The sequence below is a fragment of the Ahaetulla prasina genome, chromosome 3 (assembly GCF_028640845.1).
Source record: "Ahaetulla prasina isolate Xishuangbanna chromosome 3, ASM2864084v1, whole genome shotgun sequence".
Classification (NCBI taxonomy): Eukaryota; Metazoa; Chordata; class Lepidosauria; order Squamata; family Colubridae; genus Ahaetulla; species Ahaetulla prasina.
In genome coordinates this window covers 90,789,275-90,801,831 of record NC_080541.1, presented here as the reverse complement: position 1 = coordinate 90,801,831, position 12,557 = coordinate 90,789,275, and the positions used below count along the sequence as shown (strand labels likewise).

The 12,557-nt window shown below is 38.4% G+C and overlaps 1 protein-coding gene across 2 annotated transcripts in view; it reads right to left on the bottom strand.

Moving 5' to 3' along the window:
* Positions 1 to 11,607, bottom strand: part of CDH9 (cadherin 9) — a 156,624-nt gene extending 145,017 nt beyond the window's left edge. The window contains exon 1 of one of the 2 annotated variants that reach the window (XM_058178048.1): positions 11,380 to 11,607. In XM_058178048.1, the coding sequence (XP_058034031.1) occupies positions 11,380 to 11,607 (228 nt within the window). The remainder of the gene's footprint in view (positions 1 to 11,379) is intronic. The other variant, XM_058178049.1, reaches the window with a different exon arrangement.
* Positions 11,608 to 12,557: the final 950 nt, after the last annotated feature.

The following is a 12,557-nucleotide window of genomic DNA, read 5'->3' as shown; positions in this document are numbered from 1 at the left end:
TCCATCTGGGCAAAAAGTGTTTGGATGCCTATGTGGGGGCTTGGGAATGGAATGATTTGCTCCATTCTCAAGTGCCCCATAGGCACCCAAACACTTTTTGCCCAGAAGGAGAAATGACGGAGACTCGAAACTTCATCTGTTTGCAAATGGGATGCTTTGAAATGGAGCAATTAGCATACATCATTTGCATACAAGCAAGAACTTGTGGCATCATAAAATAGAGAAAGTTCATAGAAAATGAAGAAGCTAAAGCACTCTGGGACTTTGGAATCCAAACCGATAAGAAGCTACCAGCCCCGATTTATAGCTGTCAACAAGAAAGACAAAACAAGTTTGGTTATTGGATGTGGCAGTACCTAGAGACAGAAGAGAAGGAACTGGAAAAGATAATAAAAGACAACAATCTGCAAATAGAAAGAGAATGACTGTGGAAAAAGAAAGTAAAGTTAGTACCAATAGTAATGGGCAACTTGAGTGCAATCCCAAAACAATTGGACCATCCCTTGAACATCATTGGTATTAAAAAATTCATCATTGGTCAACTGCAAAAGGCAGTTTTACTTGGAACATGTTACATCCTGCAACAATATCTGTAACACCATCAAATATTCCCATTTGCCTATCCTAGGTCTTTGGGAAGATTTGATGATCAGACAAAAATGCCAATTCAGTCTGAACATCTGGCTGAACCATAACAGCGTCAAGCACATGATGTCAAAAAGATTAGACATTAATATATCATGACAGTGATAAAGGATTTTAAAGTCCAAACTCAATGGAGAAAATGCCATCAAACTATTTCATGGGCACAATTTCAGTCAATACATATATACCTGGAATAGTGAACTGGACTCAAGCAGAAATAAAAACCCTGAATAGGAACACCAGAAAATTAATGACATTAAATCATGACTTTCATCCATCTGGCAATATTAACAGACTTTATTTAACAGGGGCAAAGGGGGGCATGGAATGTTGCAAGTACACCTGACAGTTGAAAAGTAAAAAGAAAATTGATAGGATATTTCAAAGACAGTGAAGAAGATGCATTGAAGTAAACCAGGAAGGTTTAGTGAGTACTGAAAGACCACACTGACTTACACAAAGGATCAAATGAAGAATAGAGAATAGACATGGCAAGAAAAGCATTACATGGCCAGGGTATTAAAAAAAGAAAAAGAAGAAATCACAGCCAAAGTGAACAAATAAGATCAGGCAATAGCTAAGAGACAAACCTGTCATATAATTCTCATGATGGTTATACAACACCTGTAGAATCTTTGCTATTCTTTGAAATGCATCTAACAAATGACCCTTGGTTCTATTTATTTTATATAAGTAAAAATATTTCCAATATTAAAAAAAAAAATCCTGCTTGGAAAAGTATACGGTAAGAAAATTGTTTCTTGTCTACACATACATACAGAATAGACAGTGGTGGGATTCAGCCAGTTCGCACCACTTCGGGAGAACCGGTTGTTAAATTTCTGAGCAGTTTGGCAAACTGGTTGTGGACGAAATCATTAGGGCAGAGAACCGGTTGTTAAATTACTTGAATCCCATCACTGAGAATAGAGTTGGAAGGCACCTTAGGGGTCTTCTAGTCCAACTCCTCCTGCTCAAACAGGAGACCCTATATAACTGGGATGGCGAATCTATGGCACACATGCAGGAAGTGGCACGCAGAGCCATCTTTCTGGGAACGCGAGTCATCGCCCTTTGCTCTTTCAGGTTCCAATGCGCCACCCAGCTGGTGTTCACACGTGCGGGAGCACTGGAAACCAGAAGAGCAGCCCCCTGGTGCGCATGCTTGCACCAGGTGGCTGCTCTTCTGGTTTTCAGCATATGCATGCACACCAGCCACCTGGTTTTCCGGTTTCTGGTGTGCATGCACACACAAAGACCAGCTGGCTGGTGTGTATGTGCGTGCCAAAATCCGGAAGATCATCTTCCCGGCATGCGCATCATCTTCCCGGCATGCGCATATGCACCAGGAGGTTGCTTTTCGGGTTTCCGGCACGGCCAGCTGGTCTTTAAACACGCATATATGCCAGAAACCAGAAGACCAGGTGGCCAGTGCACATGCGCATTCCAGAAACTGCGCAGCATGTGCATGCACACCAGGCAGCTGCTCTTCCTGTTTCCAGTGCGTGCTCACGTTCCAGCACTCGGTGCTAAAAAGGTTCTGCTATATAACATCCACTGCTATATAACATCCCAGCATTAACAACTGTTGATAAGAAAGACAAAAAAAAAAAAAAGTCTGGATAGTGGATATGACAGTAACTGGGGACAGCAGAAGAGAAGAGAAAGAACTAGAGAAAATTACAAAATGCAAAGACCTGCAAATAGAAATGGAGCAACCATGGCAAAAGAAGGGGAAAAAATTAATGGCGATAGTAACAGGCACCTTGGGTACAATCCCAAAAACATCTGGAGCACTACTTGAGAACCTTCAGTATTGGCAAATCACTATCTGTTAATTGAAAAGGACAGCTTTACTTTGAACCGCTCATATTCTGTGATAATAGCTTTAATATTGTTAAATAACAGCTTCTGTGTTCTGTCCCGGGTTCTTGGAAAAGTTTTGTTAGGTAGATAAAAATGTTAAATCTAGTCTAAATATCTGGCTGACTGTGCAATGAACCATAATAACCACATTAAAATAAAAATGGCTCTCATGATAGTTATACAACAGCCTCAGCATCTCTGCTGCTCATTGAAATGCATCTAATAAACTGCCCCGGTTCTATTTTATATAAATAAAAATATTTCATATATATATATATATATATATATCCCCTGCTTGGAAAAGTATACACTAAGAAAACTATTTCTTGTCTACCTATACATACAGAATAGAGTTGGAAGGGACCTTGGAGGTCTTCTAGTCCAACCCCCTGCTCAAATAGGAAACTCTATACCATTTCAGCAAAATGGCTATCTAGTCTATTCTTAAAAACTTCCAGTAATGAAGTACCCACAACTTCTGAAGGCAAGCTGTTCCACTGGTTAATTGTTTTCACTGTTAGTAAGTTTGTCCTTAATTCCAGGTTGCTCAGGTTGTTGCTACCCATAGATTAGCCAATATATGGGGTAGGTATCTTATTTCTGTGACTTCATTTGGGATTTCATAATTTGGAATACGGAATTAAATTACTAGTAAAATTTCTAAACTTCTAAATGTAATTTTACCCCACTTGCATTTTCTCAACTGACTCACATTTTTCTATTGTCCTATATTGACACTAACTAGCATAGTGTATAGATTTTTTTTTTAAGGTTCTTATTGTGGATTGTACACTTTGAGCCTCAATATTGTCTCTACTTGATGAAAGCTCAATGTTGTTATGGCCCCATTCATATTTCTTTACATATTTAAAAGATGTATTTATGCCACCATGACATTTGTGAGCATTTCAACTTTCAGATGATATATTGTATTTCCCCACAGCTGTTTTGAAAGAACTCTTCATATTTTTATAGCTATATAAAGAAAGATTACAATATATTTTTCTGCTCCATTCAACTCATCATGGGGGTCATCAGATAATTGTACTTAACAGTTTTTATACAGTTGCTTCCTAAATCTTAAATTAGATATTATTAACTGAAATTCCTTACACTGACGTTCATGCACTTAAATATTTTAATAAACATTACACCCACATTATACTATTTTTCTCTATCTTGTCATGTCTTATATATTAAAGTCACTCTTGTTCAGTCTTTTTTCACAACTTCTGTTTGAACAAAACAACATCTGAATCAGTTCTTGATAAGAAAGGAATTATGTGTAATTTTAGATGATGGCATATTTATTATTATGACGGTGGTTATGTACCATTTCTACCATGGATTATTAATATTTATTTAAAATATTACCTCAGGAATACTTCATCCCATTCAATTATAATTAAATGTATTTCATTCCCTTTAATTTCAGTTTCTTTTTAATTTCACCTATTTATTTCTCTTTAATTTTACAAAAATACAATTAAGCATTTTATGTTGCTTTATTTTACATTAATGTTAGCAGTTGTCCTAGCTACGGTAAAGAAACAGAGTTGCTATATACTTGCCTCATGTAATTGATTGTAATCTAGGGTGTATGCTTATTGAACTCTAGCTGTAGAGAAACTATACTAACATCATGATAGCTATATAGTAAGGAAGAACAGCATAGTAATGATGATCTCTTGTAAGAACAAGTGAATCAAGAATGAAAGTGAATATAAGACCAATATTCTTGTCAATATTTAATTGAGAAATAAATTGTTTCATTCACATTAATGTACAGTATACAGATTTCATTGCTTCTATTTGTTTAGTTATGGCTGGAGGCTTTCTTTTGCAGAAAGTAAATGAAGTCAGTGCTCAAGTATAACAGAAGCATTCAGGCTTAAAATTCCTCAGTGTGATAGTTTAAGGCAGGGAATAGGAAATTAAGATTCATGATTATGGTGATAAAGGAAAGTACACATGTACACAAAAAAAAAGGAATGAAAAAGATCAGTTCCTTTTTGTTTTCCTTTTTGAGCAAAGAACTAGATGTTCTGTCTCCCAATCTTTCTAAATTCATTTTATTTATTTATTTTTATTTATTTATTTATTTTGTCACAACATCATACAAAAAGATTATATAGTATATACACATATAAACATATATAGGAAGAAGAAAAGAAAAACAATAGGACAGGAACGGTAGGCACGTTTGTGCGCTTATGCATGCCCCTTATGGTCCTCTTAGGAATGGGGTGAGGTCAATAGTAGAAAGTTTTTGGTTAAAGCTTTTAGGATTATGGGAAGAGACCACAGAGTCAGGTAAAGTATTCCAAGCACTGATGATTCTGTTGCAGAAGTCATATTTTCTGCAATCTAGATTAAAGCAGTTTACATTAAGTTTAAATCTATTGGTTGCCCTTGTATTATTGCAATTAAAGCTGAAGTAGTCTTTGACAGGAAGGACATTACAATAGATGATTCTGTGAGTTAAACTTAGGTCTTGTCGAAGGCGACGGAGTTCCAAGTTTTCTAAGCCTAGGATTTCAAGTCTGGTGGGATAAGGTATTTTGTTGTTTTCAGAGGAATGGAGAACTCTTCTTGTAAAATATTTCTGGACACGTTCAGTTGTATTGATGTCAGAGATGTGGTGAGGGTTCCAAACTGATGCATGCTGTTTAGACTGGACAGACTTATTTGGACATCAGAACAGTAGATGCATAGCCATGTTTATGTGTCTTGAGGATACAAAGTTTCAAAAACTAGTCATTTGTTCAAACATTTAGCATGGGGGAAAATGTCAGCCAATGCTTGCTCATTACCCAGAGAGTAACTCAGTGTACCATCCCACCCTATCAGTTCCATTGATAGATATGTGTGTGTATGTTTGTATGAATTTATGTATTATGTATGTATGTATGTATGTATGTATGTATGTATACACACACACACAAATACTGTGCAATTTATGGAGAGCAATGCATAATATTTACAGTTGCTTAATTTATAGCATGACTGAGTACATTTTTTAGAAAAAAATAAATTTACTATAACGGCCTGATGTTTATGATTTATCCCATCTATGAGTCAGGGGAAAAATATGAAGCCTTATAGGTACAGAAGATTTTTGCAGACTGGACAGGCAACCTATGATGAGCTGAGACAAAGGCAACACCTTGAGGCAGACATCCTGAACGATCTGATAAACAAATACCCAAGACCTTAATTCATAACTGGTTATACATAACTTACATAGCTTGAATGTGTAATTTGCCTGGATCAATTGGCTGGTTGTAGAGACACATCAATTGGTATACCTTAACCTGAGGGAATGGACCTGAAGCCTGGACTCCAAGTATAGAAGGATTTAGCTTGGGAACAAAAGCTAGAGGACTTACTTTCACATTTATGTTGTTTGCTGAGATTTATTTATTTATTTTATTTATTTATTTTATTTTATTTATCAAACTTTTATACCGCCCTTCTCCCGAAGGACTCAGGGCGGTGTACAGCCTCCATTTAAAACAATTAATATACATATTAAAATAACAATTAAAAAACTTATTCAATAAAAGGCCAAATTAAAACCGTCGATTGACCATAAAAATACCCAATAAAATTACCATTAAAAGTTTAAAATTTAAATTTAAAATTTAAAAATCAGGCCAGTCCCCCTTGTATAAATAAATAAGTTTTCAGTTCCCGGCGGAAGGTCCGAAGGTCAGGCAATTGGCGTAAACCGGGGGGAAGTTCGTTCCAGAGAGTAGGTGCTCCCACAGAGAAGGACCTTCCCCTGGGGGCCGCCAGCCGACACTGCTTGGCGGACGGCAACCTGAGAAGACCCTCTCTGTGAGAGCGTACGGGTCGGTGGGAGGCATGTGGAAACAGCAGGCGGTCCCGTAAGTACCCGGGCCCTAAGCCATGGAGCGCTTTGAAGGTGGTAACCAAAACCTTGAAGCGCACCCGGAAGACCACATATGATATGTTTGATCTTCTACAGCTTCCTGCCTCCCTGCCTCATCCTCTACTCCCTACCTTTCATTCAGTGCTCAGTAACAGTAAAGTTCAAATCACCAGGACCGGATGGATTACACCCCAAGGTCCTGAAGGAACTGGCAGATGAAATCTCAGAACCACTGAACTATATCTTTCAAAGATCCTGGAGCACAGGGGAGCTGCCAGAGGACTGGAAAAGAGCTGATGCAGTTCCCATCTTCAAAAAAGGGGGAAAAAAACAGATCCAGGAAATTACAGACCTATCAGCCTGACCTCAATACTGGGGAAGATTCTGGAAAAGATAATCAAGCAACGAATCACCGAACACCTAGAAGCAAACAAAGTAATAACCAAAAGCCAACATGTGTTTGTCAAAAACAGATCATGCCAGACTAATCTTATTGCATTCTTTGACAAAGTGACAAAATTAGTAGACCAGAGGAATGCTATCGACATAATTGACTTGGACTTCAGTAAAGCATTTGATAAAGTAAACCATAAACCTGAGTTTAACTCATAAAATTATCTATTACAATGTCCTTCCTGTCGAAGACTACTTCAGCTTCAATTGCAACAATACAGAGCACACAATAGATTTAAGCTTAAATCTATCTTGATTGTAGAAAATATGACTTCAGTAACAGAGTTGTTAATGCTTGGAATAAACTACCTGACTCTGTGGTCTCTTCCCAAAATCCCAAAAGCTTCAACCAAAAACTGTCTACTATTGACCTCACCCCATTTCTAAGAGGTCTATAAGGGGTTTGCATAAGAGCACAAGTGTGCCTACCATTCCTGGCCTATTGTTTCCTTTCGTTATATCCAATTAATATAGTTATTACAAACTCATACTTATATATATGCTTATATATATGCTTATGCTTATATAAACTGTGTGACAAAATAAATAAATAAATAAATAGATAAAGTAGAAAAATGTGGGTTAGACAGCACCACCACCAGATGGATTCGTAACTGGCTGACCAACCGCATTCAACGTGTAGTCTTCAATGGAACTACATCCACATGGAGGGAAGTATGCAGTGGAGTACCCCAAGGCTCTGTTTTAGGCCTAGTACTCTTCAACATCTTCATCAATGACTTGGACAAGAGGATAGATGGGGAACTCATCAGATTTGCAGATGACACCAAGCTGGCAGGAATAGCCAACACTCCAGAAGATAGGCTCAAGATACAGAAGGTTCTTGACAGACTTGAATATTGGGCGCTATCTAACAAAATGAAATTCAACAGTGAAAAAAGTAAGGTTCTACATTTAGGCAAAAAAACCCAAAATGCACAGGTACCATATATGTGATACCTTGCTCAATCGTAGTAACTGTGAGAGGGATCTTGGAGTCCTAGTGGACAACCATTTAGATATGAGCCAGCAGTGTGCAGCAGCTGCCAAAAAAGCCAACACAGTTCTGGGCTGCATAAACAGAGGGATAGAATCAAAAACACGTGAAGTGTTAATACCACTTTATAATGCCTTGGTAAGGCCACACTTGGAATATTGCATTCAGTTTTGGTCGCCACGATGTAAAAAAGATGCTGAGACTCTAGAAAGAGTGCAGAGAAGAGCAACAAAGATGATTAGGGGACTGGAGGCTAAAACGTATGAAGAACGGTTGCAGGAACTGGGTATGTCCAGTTTAATAAAAAGAAGGACTAGGGGAGACATGATAGCAGTGTTCCAATATCTCAGGGGTTGCCACAAAGAAGAGGGAGTCAAACTATTCTCCAAAGCACCTGAGGGTAGAACAAGAAGCAATGGGTGGAAACTAATCAAGGAGAGAAGCAACTTAGAACTAAGGAGAAATTTCCTGACAGTTAGAACAATCAATGTGGAACGACTTGCCTGCAGAAGTTGTAAATGCCCCAACACTGGAAATTTTTAAGAAGATGTTGGATAACCATCTGTCTGAGATGGTGTAGGGTTTCCTGCCTGGGCAGGGGGTTGGACTAGAAGGCCTCCAAGGTCTGTTCCAACTCTGTTGTTATTATTATTATTAACAATGGCCACTGTATTGCTTGCTTATACTGTATGTGAAAACAATGCTCTTGCCTGACTTTTTGATGGAATTGAAAAAGAAAAGGTTGACCAAGAATTAAAAGAATTAAAATCAGATAATGTAATTTTTTTTATGCTAAGCTTCCCAGTGTTTCTTGTTTTGAACCCAAGAATAAGAACAAGCAATTTAGAAGCATGAAAACTGATATTGCTTGAGTGAATGATCAACAAGGCATAGAGGTATAATCCTACAATTTAATACAATACCTACACTCATATCCCTTCCCTTCACCCAAATACAAGAGAATAAGGTATTATATTGCCTATGTCAGGACCCAAGAGCCAAGAAAGAGACGTGGAGTTAGTTAAGTTAGTTTCTTTTAGTGTTCTTCACTTATAGACATAATCTTGCCACATTAAAACAACTATTTATATAACCACGGATACGGCCTGGCAATATCTAGGGAAAAGCCATTTTAATCCTCTTCCTACCAATCAAAAGTTCCAAGTTCCACAGCTTTTTTGTCCTTTAGAAAACAGCCCCTCCTTCATGGGAATCCAGACTACATTCCACCACAACCCTGTGGTTCTGTACCTTTCATAATGGCAAGCCTCTATTGTTTTCAAAACTCTTCATACTGACAAACCAGCTGTCCTGAATTTGGACTCCATTACCTACTCATGACAACATGCTACTCCCAATTCAGCCAAGAATTTCTTCCAATAAGAGTATGTACTGCCCTCCCACAGTAGTAAATACTGTCATTTCTGAAATGTAATCTCTATCCATGGATATAATGCTATTGACAAGGAGATAATAGAAACTGCATGTGATTTCAAATTTAATGTCAAGGTAATGTGCTATTTAGGCATGGCTAGGTTCATTAGTTTCAGATCCATGTCATTCTTACTTGTGTTCCTTCTGTACAGTACTATTTCTCTATCAATTACATTTTTCTTTTTAAAAAAACTGCTTTTAAACTCTGAAAGTATATTCCCCAGAATTACAGCTCTTTCAAATGGTGGAAGAGCCTAGCTATCATAGATCTAATGCAACCACAATGAGAATGAACTCACAAATATCTCTTACAATGACAGGAGATAATTAAATGCTGTTTCTTCCAGAACTATGGTACAGTAGAGAAAGGTAACTATGATTTTTATACTACAGCTACCCATTGAAATGTATCTAATTCTGTTCTGTTCTATTCTGACCCAAATATAATATTTATTAGGGATTGGTATTTTCATTTTATACAGATAGAACTATGGGTAGAACTGATTCTAATTTTTTAAAATTACCATTAATACTGCAGAGAAACATTTCATATATCTTCCCCCTATCTCTCTCCCGTCCTCACTCCTCACCACGTACAAGTGAATGAATAAACATATCCTTCAGCTGGTAGGTAGTTTCCAGTCCCCATCCTTGGCATGTCATATTCATTGTCACCATACTATGTTTAAGCTATTTTATATTCCCAGGAAAAACTGTGATGTCAGAACTTCCACTTTCTTAGATAAATTGCTCATGATTTCACTGCAGATTAGGTTAAAAGCCTTCTTCCTGATTATACTTTGTAAATTAGGAGGAACTGCACAGTTTGGACTTCAAAAGGCTGAATTAATGCTGTGATAAAATTGGATAAATTCTGATTTCTAGGAGTACTTTTTTTTCATCTGACTTTGCTGATGAATCTAACAATGATTTTTTTTTAAAAAAAGAAAGAATATAGATAATCCTTGACTTACAGCAGTGAGTACTTCATTTAGTGACCATTCAAGGTGTACAACAGCAATGAATGAACAGACTTATGCGTGTTTTCCACATTTAGGACCATTGTAGCATCCCCACGGCCATGCGATCAAAATTCAGATGCTTAGCAACTGGTTCATATTTATGATGATTGTAGTGAGCCAGGATCATGTGATCCCCTTTTGCAACCTTCTGCCAAGCAAAGTCAATGGGGAAGACAGAGTCACTTAACAACCGTGTTACTAATTTAACTGCAGTGATTCATTTAACAGGTTTGCAAAAAGAGACAAAACTCTTTTAACAATGAGCTCACTTAGCGACAGAAATTGTGGGCTCAATTGTGGTCATAAGCGGAGGGCTATCTATCTAACATCCCTCTGTAGAATCCTCTAAATTCTAGCATTAGAGGGCCATTCTCCATTAAAACAGGAATAATCCACAAAACTATTTGGTGTGAAGTCTCATTTCTTCCCAGCTAAAGCCTACTGTTGTGTCTTGCCCGCCCTCAGAGCAGCCGGGGCCTTCTTACCTGCTCCCCAACACTGAGGAATGTATGCCTTCCGGCCCAAGTCCTGGCTCCATGCCCCCACAAACTGCAGAAGAAGGAGCATCTCCCTGCCCCAGCCCTGACTCCATGCCCAGGCAAACGGAGCAGCTAGACCCCTCCCCCTCATCCACAGCAGGTGAGCCTGAGGAGGGTTTACTCCCAAGAACAGCTGATTGGAGTGACCCTCGCATCAGAAGATTGGAGAGGCGGAGGCAACAGAGGGAAGGGAGGGGCAGGCCTTAATGAGTGCTGAGTCATGGAGCCACACCCCATGGCCTATATAAAGGAGCTACTTTCTGGCAGTCTCTGAGTCAGGCAAAAGTCAAACTTATCTTGCTGAAGTCACTTACTGGTCTCCTGCCTGCTCTGAGGACTTTGCTAGGACTTTGGGCAGAGCTGCAGAGGCAAGCCTGATTCGGATTTCCCAGACCCAGCCGTCAGCGGAGGAGTGGGACACGACACCTACATTCCATGTTACTGAGAAATTCTACCACAACCTGACTTGTCCTGGCCCTGGATGAATTCTATCATGTTTCTAAATGGTCTTTTGATCGAAGTGCTTACCTTGCCCACATATTGAGTATCTGGACCAGTATATTCCTCCAGTAAAAAAAATTGATTCCACATCCATCCACGCTTTGTCCGATGCATGGCTTTTCCCTGATCCTTCGCCAGCCCCATTATTCTTTTAGCTTGCAAATACACGCTAGTCCTCTTCGGCGATAGTAAAGTAGGAATCTCGTAAAAAATGCAAGTCCAAATTAGAAATGACAAGCAGCTGCACGTTTTCATTCTTTGGGCCTTCTGCAGAGGAATCTGCTGAACTTGGTATGTCTTTTCCTTCAACCAGTAGAATCTTCTGCAAATGTTGTTGTATTCCTCTTTGAAATGATCTGTAAATTGGATAAACATTTAGATGAGTTTTAAATTTATATATCTTTATTTATTTACTTATTTATTTTTGTCACAACAATATACATAAGCATCACACAAAATGGTTATATGGTATATATGACGCAATATGAGGAAGTATAAGCATATATGTATAAGAATAAAAAAAAAACCCACAATAGGACAGGAACTGTAGGCACGTTTGTGCTCTTATGCCTGCCCCTTATAGTCCTCTTAGGAATGGGGTGAGGTCAATAGTAGAAAATTTTTGGTTAAAGCTTTTGGGATTATGAGAAGAGACCACAGAGTCAGGTAATGTGTTCCAAGCACTGATGATTCTGTTACAGAAGTCATATTTTCTGTAATTTTCTGTAATTGAAGCTGAAGTAGTCTTTAACAGGAAGGACATTACAATAGATGATTCTATGAGTTAAACTCATAGTCTTGTTGAAGGCGATGGAGTTCTAAGTTTTCTAAACCTAGGATTTCAAGTCTGGTGGGATAAGATATTTTGTTGTTTTCAGAGGAGTGGAGAACTCTCCTTGTACAGTATTTCTGGACACGTTCAATTGTATTGATGTCAGAAATGTGGTGTGGGTTCCAGACAGGCGAACTGTATTCAAGGATTGTCCTATCTTGATGTAAACCCCCTCCCCCTCATATGTGCATTTATGTTACATTTTTCAGAGCAGGAATGAAATTCAGAAGGTTCTGACAGATTCTGGAGAACCAGTAGTGGAAATTTTGAGTAGTTCGGAGAACCGGCAAATACCACCTCTGGTTGCCCCAGAGTGGTGTGGGAATGGAGATTTTGCAATATCCTTCCCCCAGGAGTGAGGAGGCAATGGGGA